General features: G+C 38.6%; 1 protein-coding gene across 2 annotated transcripts; it reads right to left on the reverse strand.

Annotated features, from left to right (window-relative positions):
• Window positions 1-9223: 9223 nt before the first annotated feature.
• Window positions 9224-21717, reverse strand: ZC3H15 (zinc finger CCCH-type containing 15). Of its 2 annotated transcripts, none has more exons than XM_080347236.1 (10): window positions 21528-21717; window positions 18711-18812; window positions 16245-16356; window positions 14351-14503; window positions 13292-13383; window positions 12156-12338; window positions 11319-11465; window positions 11053-11157; window positions 10687-10813; window positions 9224-9761 (listed from the first exon to the last, which is right to left on the reverse strand). In XM_080347236.1, the coding sequence occupies exons 1-10, from the start codon at window positions 21603-21605 to the stop codon at window positions 9664-9666; spliced, it is 1197 nt and encodes a 398-aa protein (XP_080203362.1). In that variant the 5' UTR covers window positions 21606-21717; the 3' UTR covers window positions 9224-9663. The 2 variants fall into 2 exon arrangements, with proteins under 2 accessions (XP_080203362.1, XP_080203361.1); XM_080347235.1 differs by having other exon boundaries at window positions 9224-10033; window positions 21528-21716.
• Between the last annotated feature and the right edge of the window lie 3633 nt (window positions 21718-25350).

Consider the following 25350-nt stretch of genomic DNA (forward strand, 5'->3'; position numbering starts at 1 on the left):
TCAGATTTTTCCACTAATGTAAAGCAAAAAACCACCCTTTCGGTGAGGATGTGATTTTTCTTCACTATCTGGTTTAGTTCTCAGTATGACTACCAACCAGATAAACAGCTGCTACTGAGATCATACTACGGAATGTAAACAAATGAACTATGTGTTTCTGTATTTACTCTTCTGTTATCTCTAGTTTTCCAATTACAGGTTACTGACTAAGATACTCAGTGGTGAAAATTAACCACAAAGAAGTGGGCAGAGAAACTCTCCTTCCTTTTGACAAGAAACCAAATTTTTATCTCTATTTATAATTGAATACAAGTAGTTTGGAATTCTGTGGAGTCTAAAGAACTGCTTTCCATTATTTGGCAGATAAAACTGATTTCCTGTTACAAGTTGTTAGGTTTTACTCATGCAACTAATTATTAACACAGCTGAACAAAACTGTGCAAGATGCAAGGCACTGCTGGTGGACAGGTACTCATTTCCATTTTTGCTATTCCTGAGTCTCCAGCCCGTAACATAAACAGAGCAGTTAAGAATATTTTTTCCTTTGCAATCATGTCTCCTCCTCATGATACTACACTTGTCAGCACAAAATGGACAAAATCCTATGATTTGGTAAAAAATGCGGATGTGCAAGGCACAATGGTCCTATTTAAAAGGCTCAGCAGTATGTCCTATATGTGAGTGATGAGCTTTAGCCTCCCAGTGGGTCCAGTGCTCCACAGGATCAGTAGCACGAATATCTGGAGCCAGGAAAGGATTACCACTGATTTGGTCATCAATACTAATATTAGTCTCCCAGAAATGCCTTTATTGACTTGAGAGTTTAACTACATATTTTGCTCTTGTGCCATCCAGACACTTGGATTGTAAAGTAGCTCAGCTGCTTGGGACACATCTTTAAGAAATAACTCACTTTCTAATGAGGCAGGAAAAAGCAAGCCTAACTTGACCAAAATTATAGACTTCGCATATTATTTTGGTTTGGTCAGCTGATGCCTTTTATTTCTATTTTGTCTAATATTAATCTTTAATGTTAATTTTCTAGAAAAAAGAAAATCTGAAAACTATGCAAGTATTACTGGGTGAGAAGCATGAGGAAGCCACTACAGTGATGTGGTAAGCTTGATTTGCCTTATTGCTCCTATGAGCAGCTCACCACATCAACATCTCATTTCGTTGTCATGCAAAAGCTGTTCTTAGCCCAAGGCTACAGGATAATGGATTTTTTTTAGGACAATGAGGGTATAACCATGTTTGTAAAATCAGCTTCTAGCTGGTGAACAGCTCTCAAGTCTCACTTCTCAAGGAAGTGAGTTGTAGCAGGATTTTTTCAGATTTGTTCAGTACCATTAGCTGTGTTACTTCAGGATTAGTCAATGTCTTTCCACCATCCCCTTCAGCTGTTTTAGAGAATGCTTGTTACTCACCAGGCCTTTTTTTTACATTAGGATTTCGTGCAATCAAATTCAGGGACAGCTCTGCTTGATTCACAAAAGGATTCATATTTCTTCAGTCTGACAAAATTAGCCATTATAAAATCATGTGCGTGTCTCAGCTTTTCTTCACAGAGCAATTCTGCAGATCTAACAAACAAACGTATCCTGATGTCACTCTAACACCTCCAAAGACTTCAGTACTTTAAAAAAGATATTTTTAAACAGTATTCTTACTCTAGAGAGAAGGATCAACAGGAAATAATGCAGTAAAGGAGAAATGGATCAGGAAAAAACCCAGCCTCTAATATTCCCTACACAACATCAAATATGTTTTAATAATATCCATGCATATATGAGGTGTAATACAGACACAGAAAGTTAAATACCCCCCTATTCCATTGCCTCTCATTGTTTTCAGATAATTTTAAGTACAGTCCTTTCTAATGAGTGCATCAGCCACAGCAAGTGCACCCAGAACATGTTACTAGAACACACACAGAGTTTTTATTTAGAAAGTGGAAGTGAGTCTGCTTGGCAGAAATCCTTGTGAAGCAGCATTCTGCTGCGAGCAAAGAGAAACACAACACTTCCCTGCAGCCAGGATCCACAGACACCAAAGACAAGGGGCACTTCCTAGGAGATTGCCAGTTATGGAGAATTTCCAGATGATGAGGCATTTTCTAGTTTTCTTACATTCTTGCTTGCTTCTGGTTGTACAGAAATACTGGAGACCACTGCTTCCTGGTACAGAGATATTGCCATTCCCATCATTAGTGTAAATAATCTATGCAGTAAAAGCATGACAATGTGTACAACTTTATGCCCTGTTTTTTGAGAATTTTTCACAGATTTTTCCATTACTTGTCCATCATGCATTTTCAAAGTAATCAAATAAAGCTCAGTCTCAAAGAAGAGTCTTTTTCTAAATCTGCTGTTCCAGAAACATAATACCACTTCTTGCCTTGAAGCGTCTGTCCTCTAGTGCTCCTGTATTACAGTAACACTTCTACATTCTCACTAAAGGATTTGGAACAAAACCAAGCTTAAAACTTACCAAAAAATGGTTAGAAATACAAAACAAAGTTCTTCACACTGCTCTGTGCTTAATAACGAGTTCAGACTTTAAATATGTTGAAGAATTCTATGGCAAAACAATAATCACATGCAGAGCAAGTAGGACTGAAAGGCAACAGAGTACAATAGAGCCAAGCTCCTTTCTGTCTGATAGCAAAAGGGATATTGTGATGCCTTAATACTTCAGAAATCCACTAACAAACTAAACCTGTTACTCTCAATGTTCTTCTACACTGAAGCACAAAAGCACTGGAAGATTGCATTAAGACAAACTGACATGGGAAAAGGCATTTCCTTCCTGTTCTCTCTCAAAAAGTGTTCCAGGTATTTGAGCCCAGACACCCTGGGCCTTCCTATACCAGCTCGGCCATCAGCTCCAGCCTCTGGGCCTTGGAAGACTTGGTACCATCTTACAGAATGGCCCAGAGTCCAAACTTCCTCCCTCTTCCTCATGCAAAAATCCCATTTGTCCCAAACCAAGGACCCAACTTCATGTTCACTTTGAAAACTACTATATTTGATCTTCTATATCCACAGGATACTGTCTTGTCTGGCATTAACATTAAACCAAGGTGTGTTGTTATCTACAAAATGTTATACTGGTCACTACATTTTTCCTAGGTTAAAGAATGAGTATCTAAAAAAAATAAAGAAAACAGATAAATACGGAACAAGGTCTCTAATCATTCTAACATCGGCAGGTTAGTTTTTGATTTTCATTTTTTGGGAGGTTATTATCGTTTGCTTTTAAGACATAAGCCTGCAATTGCCAGGAGGATGATGTAATAGACTCCTAGTTGGGTGCTGCTGGAGAAAGAATTCCAGAAAGAATTCTGGAAATACAAATCATCTTCACATCTATCAAAAAGCAGCCTGCCAGTTAGTACTGACAACAGTTATCTGTGCTAGAAACTGCAGACACTTCTGTGTTTGATGAAAGAGCACATTTAAAAACTTGTTTAATTTTTTTGCTCTCTTGGAGGAAGAGCCCTCATTCTGCTCCATCCTGCCTCCCCATACAAAGAATGGACAATTATTTATGTATAGCAAACATGTAGAGCTATAACTTCTTATGTCTGTGGAAGACACTGTTGTGGGACACAAAAATCTAGAATTGCAATTTATAGAGTGCAGACTTTTTGTATTGACAAGAAAAAGACTGAAAAGCCTGTGGTATAAGGCTGATTTCTACCAACACAAAGTACAGTTCTGACACCCACCCCCTTCTTACTCAAGGAGAAAGTTCACAAAGGTGAGACGACAACAGTTAAACTCCCATTGATCCCATATAGTTTGGCCCCTCCTATTATTCTCTACTCTGGTCTGACAGATGTTCAAAGAGATAAGATCTTCGCTATGTCCTTTCCAACCAGCTTTCCTAATTCTCCTCCTTTCCATTTTATAACCAAATCCCTGGACCGTGCAGGGCCACCTGAGGAGAGACCCTACTGGGCAACACGGAGGGAGCCCAAGGGAGAGGCAGCACTGGCTGACACAGCACTAACCTGGTTGGTACAGCTCAGAGAGGTCAGGCAGAAGAGCCTCCCTTATGACATGTTTTCACTTGGAACAGAGAGAAGGCAACAGAGAAGACAACACAAAAAAGGGATGAAGAGCTAAGATTAAAGGTTTCTTGATTAGAAACTTTGCTGTTACCTGATTTTAAAGAGGCATTGAGTTGCAGCTGTAGAATTTTTAAAGTGGAGGGCAATTAGTCGTAAGTAGCCTACCGTTCCCAAACCAGGACAACTAAACTACTTGACATTGTCAGACACTACCCAGATTGGTAGAAAACATTGACTGAGAGCTTGTGAAGGATTCACATTATTGTACAGAGACCAGCCTACCATGATGTGTTCAATCCAATCTCTACGTGCAGCATTCAGAGCATACAACTGACAGCTTCAGTGTCAGAACATAAACCAAGGAATAAAACAGGAATGGAAATGAAACATGAACAGGACAAATGGTCTCCTAGAATAGCAAGCTGTTAAAATTTATTAGAGAACTGAGAAAATAGTATTTTAGCTGATTTTCCACAACTCCGATAGATGCACTATACCTACATTACATGCTGACAAGACAGTTTCATTCCACCACGGGACCAAGGATGCAGCATCCACAGAACACATTTCTGTAGTGGCCAACTGTACAAAGAATATTTTGCTCTGTGAAACATTCTATAATAATTTGCTCCTCTTTTTCCTTCAGAAATGCTTCTGCTTCTCTCCATGTATTTTATATAGTAATTTAGGTGGGGATTTTTTTGTTTGTTTGTGTTAAAGGAAAGCTGTGATGCTTTCTTTTCCATTGCATCTTGCTTTAATTTAGGACTACATCTCATTTGTGCGTTCTGATGGGGTATTCTTTGGGAACCTCTCTTCAGTTTTAAGCCAGGCTTGTTCAAATTTATGTCCAGACGTGTTATAACACTCTCTAACCATTTTCAATCACAAATGTAAAAGATAGATTGTCTCTGAGGGCTTTTTCACTAAAGAAAGTGCTGCTATTTTATGATCAAAAGAACTGATTATTTTTGCCGTTCATTTCAATAATGTGTTATGAGGAAACCTATTGTGTTCACATACTAGGGCTACAACATCATAAATGAATAAAACATCTTGGCCTTATTTCTGATACCAGCAACAGCCACTCTCTGTAAAAAGACAGAGCATCTATTGAAATGAAAGAACTAAAAGTGACAGACTAAGCCAAGGTCACTGCTAAGCCTCTAATATGAGCGCGAGGGAAAGAGAGAAGGGCAATTTGCAGATATTACTGGAAAAGCACTTAATGTCATCATAGCTACATAAAATACATCCGGTACATAACCGGTAAACAAAGACTGTTTCATTAAAGATTTTGCTGATTAAGGCCCATTTGTAGCAAAGAATCAAGCACCTTAAGAAAGTATCTGATTTCGTTAAAAAAAAAGTTCCTAGCACTGAAATGCACCAAGGGACGGTATTCTTCAAAACTGAAATATATTCTTTTTTTTTTTTTATATCTACTTTCTTTCTTTGGCATCAAGTCAAAGCAAAGGAAGGTGTAAGATATACCCTCCTGTGAGTATTATTAGATGTCTAGGGGAAAATACAAGTTAGTAGGACTCACATTTAAAACAAGATGCAGCAGAGCTGTGGAACTGTTGGGTTTCCGAAGATGCTAAAAATGTAGAGAGATTCAAGGGGGAGAGCAGGGAATACAGTGGGAAGGAAAAGCCACCAAGGGACACAAGGTACAGCTGGTTGAGAAAATCTTCTAGACTGAAAACAGTCAGAGGCTACATAAGACAAGCGCTCCTGGAAGTACACAGGCTTGTCCTTTTCCTGCCTCTTTCTTCCCCAGGCATCTGGGTTTTGGAGTATGATAAAAGGTGTCTCCATCTGATGCAGCACAGCTGCTGGTATGGGGGTTTTGCAGTTCCTCTGGCCTTCCCAGGCCTCATTTTTCCAATTCTCTTTCTATTCCTGTTGATGTTATTCAGGGTTTTCTTCTCCTGACATATTTCAGGTGAATATATATGAGAGAGGTTTGCACATGAGAGCAATCTCATTCTCTCAGTTTATGGCTGTAATAAATCCACTCTTAGAGAAAGGAAGATCTAACCTCATAAGATTTTTGGTTTAGTCAATCACTGTACGGTTTCAGTAAGTTATACAAAACGAGCACATGAGACAAGAATAACAAACGCTTATTCCAAGTTTCCAAGTATGTTATTTGCAAGATATGTAAGCTTACAAAATATTTAAGCCTCCATTACTCATATTCAGGTGATTTTTAAAAAGAGGCATAAACATCACAAAGTAAGTAGAAATCAGCTTTCAGAATACCTGAGACAGGTTTTTGTTATTCCTCACATCTGACTAAAGAACTGTGGAAGAAAGCATTCATAAAAATATACTAATTTATATATGTAGATTCTTTCTGTACAATCTATTTGTTAAACAAACAACCTATTATGACAACACTGAATTGCCAAGGAAAGTACCGCTGTTTGACCCAAAGTTTATCAATAGTAAAACCTCCCCTGCATAAAAAGCAGATGAGGAGAGTGTCCATTAAGAAATGGCAACATTTCTGTTGCAAACAACTAGTAGATAATGTAAGTTACTGCCAGTCTTTACATTTAAATTTTTATCTATTTTTTTCAAGGGCTTTATCAACAGGTTATATTATACAAGTATGGAGCTCTTTGAGTTAACAGCAATGGCAAGCATAAAGTTCAATCACAAGGCTCTCAAAAAAAGTGTTCAGAAAATTTAAAGCCAGCCAGCTTATGCTGTTCAAGTAGTTTTTGTGTGAGATGGAAATGGTATTTTAACATACATCAAAATGTAAAGCCAACAAATACTCTGCTAGCATAACAGCAAACCTCAGGAAGGGCAGGCATGGCTTTTCAGCAGCACTTGGTAAATGGGTTCTGCCCAGACAGACATCTAGTAAGAGGTGCTGTGAAGGCAGAGTGCTCCGCCAGCTCTTTCCTCCACAAGTGTCAGAGCCACAACTACACCACACTTCTCATTGTATGCACTTCAGTTATGAGACAAACAAGAGGATGCAGACGGGTGCATGTTGCAAGGGACAGGAACAAGGTTTATTACAGAGGCTTTGCTTTCCTTGCTTATGATCCTTTATATGGCCTGACCTCATGTGTATGTGTCTCCTCCTGCTCCCACACAAACTGTCTAGTCACTGAAGTGATTTAAGATAGCGCTATTTTGTGATTCAGATGATATCTCATTTTCCCCATAAGTGACTCATTCACTTTACATCAGATAAATTTTGGGTAACTTTCATCAATAGGAACAACTCAGCAGCAAGTCACACTCAGGTGGGTTCCATTCTGTCACGGTGCTAATTTCTAATATAGTCTAAAAATAATACCCTAGTTAAGGCCTTTGCTTTCATTTTTAATTGAGCATTTATTGACTGAAACTCTGTCAGCTGCCAGTTTAGGCTTTTGTAACTCCTAAGATGGAGAAGTTTTAAGAGGCTAGCTTCAAGCCTACCCTCATGCAGAAGGAACAAGCAGCAGCATGTTGCTACTCCAAAGTACACTGAACACTCTGTGACAGAAGACTGCTTTACAAGCAGCCACCCTGTGCTCATGGTCAGAAATGCGGACAGACGAGCCAAGCCAAGAGCCTTGAACAAGACCAGTCAGGGAAAGTGCTGGAACAAGTGGAAAAGAAAGGGTGAAAACCAAAAAGGGACAGCAAACTATTGTTTCTTGGCCGCAGGAAGTCATCTGTCAGTAACTACTGCCTCTAAGTTTTTCTTCAGCTAACTTATGGATATTCAACATATTTAAATACACAAGGCAGCTGCCCTGATGTCCAAATGAACACACACAGGAGTTACACACCACAACCGAGCCCCTTAAACCAGACAGGGTGTACAGGCACTCCCTCTCTGCCCATTACCTCAGTGTTTTACAAGCTGAAATCACAATGAGTTATCCTGTCACTCCTCCACTGTAAAATGCAGATAATTAACAACGCTGATATAATTGTTGAAAAGATTTAACCTATTTAGATAAGCAAAACAGAGCAGTTTTATATACAATATACCAGCCTCTAAGACAAAATATAGAAAGCCATTTTCATCCTTAATAATGATTAAATTACTTTTATTCCCATTTAAAATATACAACTTTGAAAAATTATGCAGCATACATTCAAATATGAATCGAATTCCTAAGTGTCCCGTTATCCTATTGCTGACCTGTTTAATCCAATGATCTGTCAACACTGCTTATTTATGGCCAAAGGAGAAAAACCTCCATAAAGAAATATTTATATCTGATATTGCAGCTTTTCCTTACACACTTACAGTTAGAAGTCAATTTCAGTCGGCCTTTCTCCAAACAATGCTGCTTGTTCCTATAGGAGAAACATTCCACAAAGATCCCAGGAAGTGCAAAAAAAAGTCGAGTCAGCTATTTTAGAAATAGCATTTGAGATACAAGAGTCAATTTCGCAGTGTCAAAAATAACCATTAAAGCTAATATTACCACCCAAAAACAGTTCGAAAAAGCTCACCAACAATGCCACAAATCTTAATGGTCTTTAAGTAGTAATTTAGAAGCTTTAGGAAAAAAAAATAATAAAATCAATACAAACAGTATCATTAGCACAGCAATAGTGTTGCCAATACTATTAAGAGTATGGCAAAGAAGCGTAACCTACAGCCCCCTTGAAAAAGTACCACCACTGAGAAATCTTTATGGCAGGGACTTGATGAATTTTCAAAGGGCACATTGGCTTCATTTAAGCCCAACTTAAGTGCCCCTGCAGGGTACGAGCCTGCTCTGCTTTGAGGCAACTTCCTACTGCATAACTCTGTGTTATTTATAGAACACCACTGAGATGACAGGCATTTTTTAGACTCTAACATCCCTGCTCTGCAGAGTGTCAAGCCTTTGCTAATGTATGAAACACAGAGGGGTAAGAGTCAAACGGCAACGAGTTACGTATAGAGTGTATCAAATCAGTTAATGGATGGGTAGGAAATAAGAGCAGTAGGGGAAAAAAGTCAGCTGCTGAATTTTACACTGCATGAAGTATAGAAAAAGAAATTGTAACTGCAGTTAGTCCTAATGTGGCTGAAGCCAACATCATCACTTCTTTATCAGGACCAGAGAAAATATTTATTACTTCTAGTAAATGAAGTTGATATATCCTAACTTAACAGAGAAAAATCAGCACAAGTTTTTCAAAGTTCATAGTTTTTATTTACAGTTTTGTTGGCAAAAGGCGGTGGGAAAGTTTAAAACATTTTAAACAGGGGGCACCACGTTGTATTATATGATATATCAGTTCACAATTGCTATCTTCAGTATCCAGCTGATCAAATCAAGCTGATCACCACTTCAAGAAGCATAACCTGCATCAGCTCCATTAGAGTATGCTGCCTAAAACCACTTCAGGCAGTTTCTAAATCAACACAATCACTAATAAAAATGCAGCTCTGGTGAAGAATGTATACTTTGATTTTTATACTGTACCTGATATCAAATTGCCCACTTACACTTGCATACCGGCAGAGCAGTTACACTTCCTACTTTTAGTGGAAAGATACCATCTCATTTTCTGCAAATTCAGCTGGCAGGTAATTCTGAACTAATCTGAGTATTTTACTGTGAGCATACTCAAGACTGGAGTAGATGAGACTGAAGGAAAATATTCCTGGTACATGACGTGCCCATCAGAATCAGCTGGGTAACCATAAACATCCTGTTTAAGAATTCTATTCAAGAAGGAGAAAAAAATGTAGTCAGTTTTCACTATATCATATGGATTTAACTTGTCACTTGAGCTTTTAAATTCATTCTTCTAAATCAAGAGTGTTTAGTTCTTCTTCTAGTTCATCCAAGTCCTCGCCAGTAAAAAGATTTTCATCAACTGGAACTGCATCAATTACTCCATTTTCCAACTCCCCATCTCCATCATTATCTTCCTCTAAATCATTTTGCTCACTGCTGTTTATATCACCACCAGAGGCTTCACTTAATTTATTATCTGAAAATAAAAATAATTCTTACATATTTCAGTGTCATACATTTTTTAATCACTAATTCACAATTCCACTAAACAGGCTTTAAAGTTCTAAAACAATAAAGAAGTTCCTTTTTTGAAATTTATGTAGACTTCTATTGGTTAAATTGCATGTACCTGATTAATATACAGGTTTGGATCATCAGTTACTAAAACAGGTTAAAAAAAACCACCCCCAACTCCTGTTTTCATAGTAGGGTCAAACTCTATGAGCTGTTCACACTCACAGTCTGCGCTGAAAGGATTAAGGGTCTTAAAGACCAGGGCCTGCATTCCACAAGCACACCACGATCAATGCTTTGCTCTAAGAAATTAGAAGCTGATTCAAGCCAGCTAGAAAAACTGAAGAAAAGCTTGAACTTTGTTATTATTCATTTAAACATTTACCAAATCTGGGGGAAGGAAAAAAAAAAAAAAAAAGGAAACTGCTAAAATATAAGAAGTGCATAGAATTTACTTGAAGCTGCTTCTTTAGTAACTACGTATATCATTAATAATAACTTGACTTCCCCACCTTTTCAAACAAACACTTAGATCAATAATTCATTTCCATCTACCTTTTGGAAGGCTCTTAACAATTCAATCCCATATTAATGATGCCTAAATAATGAACTTACCGTCTTTTTCCAGAAAACCATATGTGCTGAATCGCTCAGGACTGGCCACAGTAATACCAGTCTCATCTACAGCCTTTGGGACGTAGAGGTTCAAATCTACATCATTTATGCAGACAGGGTCTTCCACCTGAAAAATAAGCCAAGATGCTTCACGTGAATTACTTTACTACAGAAATTCTTATTTCTGCAGGATTTCTACATTTTTTTAAATCTTCTTTTTGAAACAAAAATTTTGACAAAATGTATACCGTGTAGCAGTGTTAAATTAAGAACCAAGATTATTGGTTGCACTGTAAGAGCAGAAATGAGAAGTTTTCAAACTTGAATGTAACTTGAAATATTATTCAAGCTAGTACTGTTATTTACCTCATCATCATCTCCCGTTCCTTGAATGTAACGGGTGTCATCTGCTTCTTCATCATCAGCATCAACCAATTCTGGTCGGAACTCAAATACTTCACGTCCACTAATCTATTAATGAAAAAAATATATTAATCACTTCATAGATTTCATACTGCTGCAAAAAAAAAAAAAAGGGGGGGGGGGGGCAAAGCAATTCCAGGCCAGCTACCTTATCACAAAACCTAATTTACTCTTTCTTCTTGCATTAAGAATTGGACTGTAGAACGTACCACCAATGCTTTGCCGGCTTTAAAATCTGCTTTCCTCCTCTCCATATCTTGCTCAGCCTTATCAATTTTTTCTTGTCTTTTTCTTCTCTTCCATGCAAGAAAACACTCTAGAGTAATTTTGGTAACATTTGGTCCTAAGGCAGCACGCTGTCAAATAAAGAGACTGATTAATACTAGAAATTGTTTGCAAAGGCTTTAACAAATTAGAGATTTAATTACCCCTTTCCAGAAACTAATTAAAAACATTTCTTTCTAACTCTTTCTGCACTCTCACCACTGTTAAACATGTGCCATCAACTCAAAGTTTGACTCACACAATTTTCCAGTTAGTGAGATGAATGGACAGGAAAGTTAACGTGAAAAGTGGAAGAGGACAGAAACCAACAACAGCTCAGGTTCCTCAAATTGAGGCTGCCAGGCAGTGGGGACAGAAACCAGCAGAGCAGCAACCTAACGCCTTCAGAAGGCCCCTTTCTCTTCGTGTTGCTTCCTTGTTATGGAGTTATGAGAGAACGCTAGAGGCAGTGAGCTGGGGATAAGAAAGGCCCATAGAAGCAGTTGTAGCAAACAAAGGGAACACAGCAGTAAGAAAAACCTCCTAAAAAAGATTAGCGAACCTGCACTAAATATGCAGCTATAGTTCAATCTATTCACTAAGTAATAGTTTCTAACCAAAGACACAAATCAAACATTTTGTGTCCTTCACCCTGCCTCAAGCTCATGCAGCTATAAAAACAGTTTATACTTTTTAATTATTAATTAGAAAGTTATTTGCAACTGTCTCTTCAGAGTACTGAAAACAAACACCACCCAAAGGTACCTGTCTGAGAACTTTACCTCTTTTTCTATTAGATCTTCTAAAGAAATTTCATCTTGCTTTTCCTCCTTCTTTTTGTCTTTTTTTAATACAAAACCTGGAGGGAGAGCATGGCGATACATGCAGTTGTCTCCTCCGCCTGGACAGACCCAGAACCAACCATATTTGTTGTTTTCAATAGCATCAAGGAAATATTTGCAGACCTGTATAAAACATCAGTTGTTAGCACATTCTCTTTTAATCCCCAGCAATTTACACTACACATATGGCCACTACCTGTCAGAAGTACAGTAATTCAAAGCCAGTCATGCTAAAAACAGAAGAGGCACATGAAATGCATTGCTGCTAAAAAAGCAGACAAAAGAAGTACAAATTGTTATATATAAGGCATGTAGTCAACAGGTTTTTTCCCATTAATATAATCCAAATTTAAAAAGAAAGGGTGATTCAGAAGACTGGCAGTTATGTATGACTACAAACCCCAGAGTGCCTGTAAAAGCACATTGACAGCCTTTCTGTTCTACTCACCAACAGCTGTGTCATTTTAATAAAAATAAATTGAACCTGCCTCAGGTGTTAAACCTTCCAGCTTAAGATCCTGAGGTAAAGATGCCATTCTGGAACTCTAATCAAGCAATTCACAGTTCAAACTTGGCCATAAAGTTTAACTTTTGCAAATATAGGCAGTACCAATAGAGTATTTAATTATTTGGTATTGAAAACAAGGTAAAATAGTTCAAAAGAATGAAAAAAGAAGTTGTGATATTATACCATTTAGTCTCCAAACTGAAGAATATTCTTGAAGTTAGAGGTCAGGAACCACTAATAACTCCATTAGTAAATTCCACCTTATAGGAGACAAGTAGAATGCCCTAGATACATTACTAATTCTTTTAGCATCTCTATTTTGAAAACTCTTAATCTACTACCCATTTCTATTTTACAACAGAAATAGAAAATACCTTGTGATGGCTGAAAGAGCTCTGGGGTGTGGGGTTTTTTTAAATACATTATTAGTAATACTATCAGCCAAACTGTATACTCGGAATATTGTTATAATGTTCCATTCAAAATCTTTAGATAACGATAAACGCATCTAATAGCAGTCTGCAGTTAACTCTCTCTACTACAGCTCAATTAAAAAAAAAAGACATACTATTTGAGTTTTGGGTTTTTTCTTTTCCGCCTCACCATGCTTCTTGTTCACCACTTCTTCCAGCTTTTTCTCATCCCAATTATCCATTGTATCTAGAAAAAGACAGACAGTTTCACAAGAATTCCAAATGCTAAATGTCAAGTTGTTTTTCTCCCTAACAACAGTTTTATTGTGCCATTTTTACATTTTAGTTTATAGAATGGAAAATAAATCAGGCCTTTATAATGAAGTCTTCAAAATCTCCTATGCTGCTCACAAGATCATTTCCTCAAAGGTCTTAGAAACTTATAGAAGAAAAATAGGAAGATAACTGAAAAGAAGGTTGGTGGCTAATGTCCGGAAATACAGATCATTTAACTTGAGGATCAAAAGAGAGAACACCAACTTATCTGTGTTAAAGTTAAAAGAACATGCTATTAAAACAGCAAGATCATGAATGGCAACAGCAGTAGTGAATCTATGGGATCCTATAATATTAATTTAGGCTAAAATTCAAATAAAGACCGAGACATGATGAATTGCGGAAAAACAAAATAGATTATTTTGACTATAAAAATCACTAATCCCTGCTAAGTTAAAGTAAAATCCAGAGTATTTAGCCAACAAATCATCTGGGGAAAGGAGATAAAGTCATAGAAAATATTCCAAAGTATGCTGAATTCTAGAACTGTGCACAATGGGGCAAACACATTTTCTGGAATTGTGGCTGCTCATTACACTGCCTCCTTTTGCACCTCCGTTTTATACAACTTAGAAGAAGTCAGCCACTCTAAGAAAGACCAAATACTGTACAACCTGCTACTTGTATGACATAATACATCACACAGCAGAATTTAAAAACTACCATACAATATCACTTGGTCATACTTCTTTTGTAAACAAGATCTAAAGAATACTTGTGAGCAAACAAGTTTCACTGTTCATAATTTTGAACATGGTGGTATGGATTGTCTCAGTCATTGATCAGAGCCTTCAGCATCAAAACCACAACACAAGGAGATTCAATCATAAAAATCCAGTTTCAGAATCAGAATAGTTCATTTTCTAGAAGTATTGTACCTTTTTCAAGGTCTTCATCTCTTGCATCAATGTAGACACTTCGTTTTTCACACTTTCTTTCCAAAGACAGATCATGAGAAAACTTGCATTTGTCTCCTTTAGTGCATTGTCCTTGCTTGAAGAAAGCGCAAACCACAGATTTGGGGTCAGCACCTGTGCGAAGAAAGTTTTTATATTTTAATACTATTTTTAAGCAAGAGCTATGTGTTAGAGGTTCTGAGAACAATGTGGAGGATCATACAATCTTTACAATCGATAGAGAATGAAAGTTGTTTAAGGTGAGGTTCATCAAAAGTAAATACTTAATGTCCTGAACATGTCATATTTACTTTGTATAGCATGATATTTGCATTAAGTATCAAAGCTAGCACTTGACTGTTTAAAAAAAAAATACAGATAGCACTGCACCCCAGGAATTATTCATTCATATAAATGTAATACATATGAGATATCACTCTGTGCAACTTCTTCTCTATACAATGAAGTATTTTTGCCTCTAATACACAGCAAAGCATCTACTGGATGTCAGAGTTTCCTTAAGAGATCAACACCACACTGGAATAAATTATAATATTCTAACCTGCACTCATTCAGACCACTTTCTTTTCTTTAATAATAGAAATAAGATGGCTACTCATAACCTCCAAAATAAGCAATTTTTGTTATACTATGAGCTATTCAATCAACCTAACTACAGTTTAAATAAATATAATACCAAAGGAATTATTTCACCATTATGAGGTGAGAGCAAAAGTGAAAGCATGTAGCAACTTATTTATGAGACACAACTAAATCAGAAATACTTTACTTTTAATATTCGTTAAGTGCTCATCTAAGATTTCAAACTCAACTTTTTCACTTGCTGATTTTATCCTTGGTGCAGGTCACCAATGACACCTGTTTGAAATCTTAACTAAAAATCTGCTTTTTTTTGGTGTTTTGTTTGTTTGTTTTTTTAAACACTGAGTAGATCCCTGAAAGAACTTCACATAATATAGCTCTCCTTGTTGGCAATCTCGACAGAAAGCCAAAGCTTTAATTACAACAATATAAGTCTTCTGGAATAACTTTAAGTCAATAACTATTATATTTGGAGAAAGCTGACCACTGCAGATCATAAACAGAAAACTGGCCTTTGTTGCTGCTACGTGCCACAATGAACAAAGTATCCGGTTTGCTTTCAAAACTTATATGTAAACCAAACTTGTTTAATAAAAAATTATTGCACATAATTTCATTAGTTCCAGAAGAATAAAGGAAAGAGTTCATCACATGACATTTAGTTCATTCCTACACGTTTTTCTGTTTTGTTTACGTCCCACATGGTAGCCAATTGCAGAGTTTCCTAGAAGGATGAAACACTCTTAACCTTGTATTTCATGACAAAACTAGTTTGTTCAATAACTGAGTTCAAGTAAGATCACATTTCCAAACCCAAGTCCTACTGTTAATCATAAGGTGGAACAGAAGTAACTGGAAATTTTTTACAGTTCTGATTTGAACACAAGTTTTCTGTGAAGACAATAGTGATCATATTTTATTCCTTGTCACACCTGCATGTTTGTGTTTCCCTGAGCAGACAAGCTGCTTTAAACAATACTATCATGCATACCAAAAAATCATGCCACTCAACCAGAAGCATCTAATTAAGGAAACTGTATCTATAGCTTCCCTGTCAATATTGACGTAGCTTTTGATATCCTAATGACCTAGTAACCCCAAAAGAGTTACTGAAAAAAATATCAAATCGTTACTTACAAACTACTTGGTACCTAGACAGAGAAGGAAACAGACATATCTACTCCATTAAAAAATGAACTGGCATTTTTAAAGGATTATTTTACCTGAAGTTATATAGGAATAAGAGAACATAAAATAATTTAGTTACCAGTACCTTTGCTAATTTTCTGTGCAGCAACTACAGGCTTGAAGAGTTCATTTAATTCTTGTAATTCTTTCTTCTTATCTTCTTTTTTTAATTTCTTCTCACTTTCTGTTTGAGCAGCCTATAATGACCCCAAATTTGAAGTTATTACTATAAAATTAAATGACATTACTCGCTTCACATGAACTTTACATTAAGGTCTGTGATTCTGTGAAACCATTCTAAATTTATAAGGGGAAGAGGGAAAGAACCTGCGACTTCTGCATTTCTCCGAATTCCTGCCCTTGTGTGCGTGGCCAGTGCCATCTAGCGGTACCGCCCTTTCAGACAGAAGAGATTCCAAATGCAAATTGTCAGGGATGTGAGATGCTGGTAGGTACCATGAGGTGACACAGTAACCTTTATTCCAACTTTACAGGCGAGGAAATCAAGTGAAAGATATTGAGACTGGGAGAGGAAATTGCTCTTCTGTGACACATTAGCAGTTACTTCCAGATCTATGCAAAAACCATCTCTCTCTAGTCCCCTCTGTGCTGCTTTGCTTTTTCTCTTCACATATCCCCATAGCAATTTCAGGAAATCTGTCCTTAGAATTTGATAACCAATTTTAGAACACTGTATGTCTGAATTTATATCAATTCGACATATCAATGTCTCAGTGATAACCACTGGTTTATAAGACTCTTTTTTTTACAGATACTAGAGGTCCAAGGTTGAACAACAAGCTCACTAAGGAAAGGAAGGTTTGTGAATAAGAAAAAACCCTGACTCTGCCTTACTCTTTTTGGATAAGCCAGAAAAGGCCTGTATCTGTACCAGAGCAACAGAGAGGGATGAAAACAGAGTACTGAGGGAAACATTATTAGATAATTCAACTCTTTAAGGGAAGGCAGTGAAACTAACACCACTATACAAGTATGGGGTCTACTTTATTCGTAAAATATGGTGTAATATTAAAAAATGAGCTTTGTTCTTATGGTGAATTGGGATAACATACACCAGATGGTTTTAAAAAGGAACTGATTAGTCTGGTCAGTTTTCACACTATAAGTTCACAAATCCTATTTTATGTAACATACAGACCCACATGTCAACTATGAAGAATAGTACTTTAAGAAAGCTTTTGTTTCACCCTAGTGTTCTAGAAAGCACGAAGATGAAGCTTGCCTCTTTTTAAAACAAACAAACACAAACCACAAATATGAACACTATTTCCATTTGTATCTCAGGACACAAAACCCCTTGCTTTTAAGTGTTCTTTCCTTCTCAGAGACAACCCTAACTGAAAACTATTTTACAAAATAAGAACTGTATAATCAGTTCTAAAAATTAGCTTCCAACATCCATCAGTCAATAGCTACAAGCATTTTAGAAACAAATTATTTTCAGTTGGTTAATTTACGTACTGGTATTCCTATACATGCTACAGATTCAAAGATTTCATACAGAAGTTTCAGAAGAATTGTCTGAGTAACACACACATAGAATCATAAGGGATATCAAGTAGTGCTTTCCACTACAAGAAATTATTAGATCTGATGACCCAAATATCAACTTTACAAGTAAAGTCATACTTGACATTTGTTAGTTAATACTTGTGTTATTTACGGAATTTAACATACATTATGACATCATAAATTTAGCTGATGCAAGTGTCATTATTTTACAGGCTTATTCATAGAACAGGAAGCTGTGTAAATACTTACCAACCAGCTTCCCCAGCACTCAGGAATAAGAGACTTGGCTCACTGTCATTACAATAATATTTTAATGAAATCTGTGCTTTCTGATTAAGTAGAATCTAAACATTATAATTTACTTCATTATACAAAAGAAAACCAGAGGAGTAGACAGTGGCTCAAAAATTCAGTTTCTTTGACCAGTTCACCAAATAGATGCAGACTTGTCATACTTGTTTCCACTTTTTATTAAAATAAATAGTAAAACAATGACTACACAAGGGCCTATACTTTTTTATTCTTCTCTCAATTCCAGTTTTAGTATTAGTAACAACTACTCTTATTTTTAACTGTTCACTATTTCTTAGATCAGGTGGGAATTAAAGGGAAGAAAAAAAGAATGTCCAACTGTACTTTGCTGATAACCAGTTTCCACAATTTGATTTCAGTCACACCTTAAACTTAATTGATACTTTTAAAATACTATGTAAACAAAAAAAACCACCCTTGTTAGTTGAGTTTAGGGGGGGAATGGCTGGGTGTTTTCTTTGGTTTTTGATTTATTTTTAAAAATCCAACAAAATCGCGTCCTGTACAGAGGTACCTAATTCAGAGCAAGACAAGCTTTGCAAGAGACTGTTAGTTAAGACTGTTAGTTAAATCTGTGCTAGTCACAATACATTAGGCAAGTAACATTTCAGCTTTTTTTCTACTTCAGTATTATATGACAATTTATAATTACAAGAAAAGATTATTTGACTATAGAATGGGAAAACATTAAACAATAAATGCTTACCTGACGTGGATTTTGCTGACCGAATTTAACCTGGTGAGTCACGGCCTTGATAAATTTCTGTTGCTTTGCACCTTTTTTATTCTTTAGACCAAATGTTTTATCCTAAATCAAGAGATAAATACAGCCACATTAGTTGAAACAAGTTTAAGTTGTTACCAAAACAAGACAGACCTGCCACTCCCACCAGGTTTTCAGTTAAACACAGACTGTCTCCTCTAGCAACACACCCAACCCACTATGGACAATATTTAGATCCCTCACACCATCTTTAAAATTTGCTTTCCCAAAGCAGCTATTAAATGTTGCTTTTGTGTGAGCTGTTGCTTTTATCACCAGACCTACTTCTGTCCAAATACAAGTATGAGTATACACACAGGGTCTCCAGGCCCCTCAAAGCAAAAGGACAAGATGTTTTTGGTGACTACCCAAGTAATCTCTGAGGAAAACATGAACACTGAATAGCCGTAAATACTGCCTTTTTTTCCGCTGCTGTCTACCTGAAATCACTTATTACTTTTATCTTCAAGTATTCATATATAAATGTTACATATTTATTATGCAGACAAATATCGCCCCATGTAATGTATTACTTTTTATTTTCAAGTATTTTAAGCTTTTCATTTTCCAGCTGTACTAATTTGAAGATGTCTTCCCCCTCTGTCAAGTCCAGACAGGTGCATGCACTTCCTAAACTCCATTGCAACCTGTTTCTGTTTACCGCCTGAACCAATTCTTCCTCTTTATCTCAAGTTTTATTGGTAGACAGATTTCTACACCAAACCTATTAAGAACTTCATTTAAAAAGCTCATTCTCACAGGAGTATGTGAAGTAGAAATTATCTTCTGTACTAGAAATACCTTCATTAAAAACCTATCCCTACCTTTGATTTGACACTAGTATTTTTTCCTTCCAGCAACAACAGATGTTCATCCAGTGATAATTCCTCAATTCAAACACACTATTAGAAACCTTAAAAATCCAGAAGTATATTCTAAAAGAATGACAGAATAAACAGTTCCAAGTTTCCAGAGTTACTGTTTTCATTTACAATATATCCCCTCTCAACAGCAGCTGGTCCTCTGTTACTTCATGCTAATTTGAAGAGTCTGCAAGTTGTCAAAATAACTAGTCAGGAAAGAAAATACATAGTTCACACACGTGATTTCTGTGACAACTGCCAGATGGAATATATATATTCCCATGTATTTGAATTATGTAACAGATCGTTGTCGATAATCAATGCACGTTTTTCCCCCTTTCAGCTGTTTTTTTAGTTTGGTTTTGTTGGGTTTTTTTAATAATTAAAAACCAGAATTCTCCTATGTAGCTAGATTCAACAAGAACATCAGAAACACTGAAGGCAACAGAGAGTGAGAACGACTGCAACTTAACATTTCCAAATAATGTAGAAATCATATTTTAGAATGCTAGATCAAAAAGAACACTTGCATTACATGAATATTCTGCCTGAAGAGCTGAGCTGCTTCTATCTTCCATGCCAATGGATATAGGCAAACATTTCATTTTCTTATAACTGCTCTCTCCTTGTACATTCAATACCGCTTTCTTTTGTATAGCGGAAGATTTGCATGACCATCCTAATAATTACCACACACATACGCCTCTAACAGCTTCTTTAAAATCTGTTTTACCATGGAATTGAGCATCAGTTAAGATCACTGAATGGTTTGGGTTGGAAGGGACCTTAAAGATCATTTAGTTCCAACCCAAACCATGGGCAGGGACACTTTCCACTAGACCAGGTTGCTCAGAGCTCCCTCCAGCCTGGCCTTCAACACTCCCAGGGATGGGGCATCCACAGCTGCTCTGGGCATCCTGCTCCAGTGCCTCACCACCCTCATGGGGAAGAACTCCTTTCTTTTATCTAAAGAGAATGAGATATTACCGGTTAACGTTCAAATTATTTCATATTCAACTTCAATGAAAGACTTACTAAATTGTTACTCCAGGGAGTGCCTCCTGAGCCACACAGATGCAACTGTATCACAGTATGTTTGGGATTGGAAGGGACCTCAAAAGGTCATCTAGTCCAATCCCCCTGCTGGAGCAGGAACGCCTAGGTGAGGTCGCACAGGAACATGTCCAGGTGGGTTGTGAATGTCTCCAGAGAAGGAGACTCCACAACGTCCCTGGGCAGCCTGTTCCAGTGCTCTGTCACCCTTAATGAGAAGAAGTTTTTTCTCAAAAGATCACAAAGACCCAAAACAAACTACACACAGGTTTTAAACTGAGAAATGCAAAGCTACGGCTCAAAAAGCCAGGCTCAGAAAATACAGGAACACACAGAACAAACATCTGGAGAAGGGAAAGGAAGAGCTCTCTGGTCAAATCACCTTCAGCCCAAAACTAGCTCTGCCCAGAAGTCGTTCCGGCTGAAACCCCGATCCCCAGTCCAAGAAGGGCAGCGGCCACCAGCACAACTGACAGGAACATGGGCAGTGACCCCGCAGCTCCGCAGCCGCCGACGGAACCTGCACGGCCGGAGCGGTGCTGCCGGGCTGGGCTGCGGCCCCGCTCAGGGTGGGTGCGCACACCGCCTCGCGAACACCGGCTTCGGGCTTCACGACCATCGCCGCGGCCGCTCCAGCTGGAGAGGCGGCCCGCGGGGGTTCGGGGAGCCCGGCGGCAGCGCCCATACTCGCAGCCGGGGCGCGGCACAGGGAGGCACAGGAACTGCGCCGCCGCGTCCCAGTGGACCCGCGGAAAGCGCCAGGCCCCGGGAGCGCCCGGAGAGCGGCCCGCTCGGTGTCGGCGGCAGCAGCCGCCTGGGCCCAGTGCGGCCCTGCTCGCCTCACCTCGATGATCTTCTCCTTCTTCTTCTGGTCCGCCTTCTTGCTGCCCCCCGCCGGCTGCTGCTGCTTCTTGGGGGGCATGGCGGGGAGCGCAGCGCCCTCAGCTCTCGCTCGGGGACTCTCGGGCCCGGGGCCGCCGCGGGGCCGCAACTGATCCGGCGGCCGCGGGGCACGCTGGGAAGGCAACGCGGGCAGGGCGCGAGGGCCCAATAATCTCCCGGCAGGCAGCGCGTGGCGGAGCGACAGCCGGGCGCTCCGCCCAACGTCACAGAGGGGCGGGGAATCCGGGAGTAGGCTCCGCCCCCCCCGGCGGGCAGCTCCGCCCCCCGGGCCGAACGCGGGGCCGGGTCGTGCGGAGGCGCTGTCCCCGCTGAGCTGTGTTATAGATTGTAAAAGCCGGCTTTGTGGTCTGGCTATGTTCAACCTGTAATTTTAGTAGTTCATGTCCTTCATCGTTGCAAGTTGACATGATGAATTTTGTATTTTGATCACTTGTTCAGCTAAGAAATAATTAAGCCAGTTCTGAAAATCAATCAAAGGAAAAACACAAAGCTTAAAACTTGCTAAGGCCCAATTCTATACTGACATATAGGGAGCCGCCCTAAATTTTGGTGCGGGTTCCTTTTTAGGAAAGGCTGCAGATCCTCTTGTACCCGACTGGCTTTTTAGATAAACAAGAGCAGAGAGAACTTCTTGCCAGTGAGATCTGGTAGATTGAGACTTGAATGTCTGAAAAATGCTATTGCCAATAAATCGCCATGTACTACCATAAATATTGGGGAGGAAAAAAGTGTGCAAGATGACCCAAGATATATTGTAATAACCCATCATATCCAGAACCTTTAGTGTGGAACAGGCAAATCCATCTTTGTTGAGATTGTACTTCTTTATGACACATATAATTAAAAGATTCATTCTTCTAAGATGAATAACAGTATTTTATTTCTAGTTTCTGGGAATTTATGCAACGTTGTTCTAGTTTGCATTCAGCATTAGATTTTGAACTAGCTTAGGCTAGACTTGTGAGTAAATACAAGTCAATACTATCTACAATATTGAATTAAAAAAAAAAAAGCAGCAATAGAAATACCAGGCTTAACATGACTCAAGCATCTTGATTTTTTTCTGTTTTCTTTACCTTAAAAATTAAGATCGCTACTCTAGTTCTTATTAATTACTTTATGAATAGTTTAATGAATGACAAGGGAATGATTAACTTAGATGTGTTTATGGGTCATCAAAGAGCCCATTGTACTTTACTGACTATTCTGTTTCACTATGTTATGTGTGCATCTTTCACCATTAAATAAATGAACCAAATTCAATACATTGTACTGTTTTTTCCACAAAAGTATAGATCTAGCCATGTATTTCTGCTGAGTGGGAAAGGTGAATATGAACTTAAAGCACAGCCAAAGAGCCGCAGTTTGCACCCAAATGGGCACAAGCAGCAGCTTCCAATTCCTTTCTTCTCGGTCAGAAACCAGCTTTACGGTTGTGACTCCCACTTACCCGAGTATTTGTTCTGTATTTGAATAATCCCCGCCCCCCCCAAGGACACTCATTTAGTCATCTCCATCTCCTCAGCCAACTGTTTTCACATTTGTGCTAAACCCCAAATTTTAAGCTTCTATCCCTCTGAGAGACTTTTCTTGAAGATAAGTAAGTTTCAAAGCTGTCAGAAAGAGCCTAACAAAGACAACACAGATTTTAAGAGCCCCTCACTAACACAGCCTCAACAGGACCAGCAACCTGTTTAAGCTACCCCACCACATCCTTCCTCAAGCCCCACCAGACTCCAGTGGAGGGTTTTGTAAGATAAAACCAAACTTCACTGTTTAAGTCAGCTGGAGATGTTTTGGCTGATAATGAGAGTCACCTGGAAAACATGATCGTGAGGGAAAGGCAGGGGATATATAGCTTTCTTAGGGGACTGGGAAGGGCTCTGTAATCCCTGCTAGAAATTTAGTGGGAGCTGAGTACTGTTGTGATTTTCTGCATGTTAATTTCAGTATTGTCTACTTTTGCTTATGGGGAAGCCTCCAGAGAGGCTGAGCTGGGTTTAGATGAGCCTAGGGTAAGGGGTGCTTGGATGTGCTAGGCAAGTGAACTTGCTGCCACGTGTTAGTGTGGTAATAATAGATCATCTATGGTGTCATTCTGTGGTGTCACTGCTGAGGGGGCAGCTCTCCTGGACAGGCATGGGGGTGACAGACCATTCCTGTGCATTTGTGCCGGGAGTCACCTGGAACAGACTTGTAGCTGAGCAGCTCCTGTGGTGCATAGAAAAGCTTGAAGATGCCCTTCAGGCACGAAAACTTCTTGGCAGATTCCCAAGTCTCAGGTACTATTTTTTATCTTTCAGGAAAAAGAGGGGAAGGGAAGAAAGCAAGCAGCTGCCAATAACTTCTTAATACCTCAAAATGAGAGGGTGGTATGACAAATGGGCAAGCCAAACATCAGCAAGCTCAGCAGAACAGAGATAGCAAAAGCCCATCCTGCTGCACCTCAGGGCTGTTGGGGACTTGGCTGAGTTTAAAATAAAACATTGTGTAGAGAAAGGCCTGTGTTGAGGGAGAGCTGCTGTCAGGCCTCCCTGTGAGGCAGTGCTGGGCCTGAGGTGGCCACTTGGTTGCGAAGCTGTTGGGGTGAACCCCTCAGGGCATGGTCGCCATTTTGTTGAGCTTTGTCTTTGTTCACTTGCATTTGATTTGCTGCACAGCCTGGAAGAGGGAAGGCTTGTCTTCTCTGTGGCTAGTCTACTGCCACAGTATTGCTGGATGTCAAGATTGAAGTTGTGGTGAGACATTGCTGACCCCATAGAGAAACCCTGTGACAGCAGAGTGTGAACAATTCTCCTCAGAGCAGGTCACTCCCTGGTGCTCTGAGGGAAACGGGCTCACAGTCACTGTACTGCACAATTAGGTATTTAAAACCAAACAATCCAAGATAATGATACCAATCATATGATTTTTTTGGGACAAATGATTTTAATTTGTGCTTACATTTCTTTATTATGTTGTAGTAACACCTTTTGTGTGGAATGACACAGCTGATTAGAGATAGTAATTTATGAGAAGAGGGAGACAGAAAGGACAGTTAGAGGCATGGGGGGTAGTTGAGGTCACCAGGTGTGTCTCTTATTGCAGGCACATTCTTAAGTCCTGTTTCTTGACAAGAACATGGCATTTTTTTTCATTTTCTCCACAGCAAAGTTCTTAAAAATTGGAGTCACGACATAAAAGAACATATTTTCTTTCTACACTATGCCATGCTGGACCATTACAATGAGCTGTCCATGTTAGAATAACCTCCTTTTTAAGCTTTCTTGTAGGTGGAACTGAAGTAGAGGTATTCTTTCAGTTGTAATGAGATCCTGTAAAAAAGATGATGCAGGGTATAGACGAGTTTGACTTTGGTCAAGAGTGCATTCCAGGCTGGGATGCACTTAGCCTTTGCTATTTTTGCTTAATTCCTGGAACGTGCAATGAGCTCATTTGAAGAGTCTCAAGCAACAAATAATTAAGACATAGCATTGGTATAAATATTGACATTTAGTATTATGCTTGTAATTGTTTGTAATCATCTGGTTCTGTTCATTAACACACTCTAGAAATGAGAAGCCTTCAAATGCACTTGCTTTAAATGTGCTTAAATAAGCTTGCCTTTTCTTTTTTTTCTTCCTCCAAAACAGTACATTCGATGTACCTTTTTCACATGCAATGAGCTCTGTTTTTCTTCATTGAATTTTCCTTATTGGAAAGTTTTGTGTTGACTTGTCACGTATGTAGTGAAGTCTGAACCTAGATCACTGCAGGAAGAAGTT

This window comes from Nesoenas mayeri (assembly GCF_963082525.1).
Source record: "Nesoenas mayeri genome assembly, chromosome: 6".
Taxonomy (NCBI): domain Eukaryota; kingdom Metazoa; phylum Chordata; class Aves; order Columbiformes; family Columbidae; genus Nesoenas; species Nesoenas mayeri.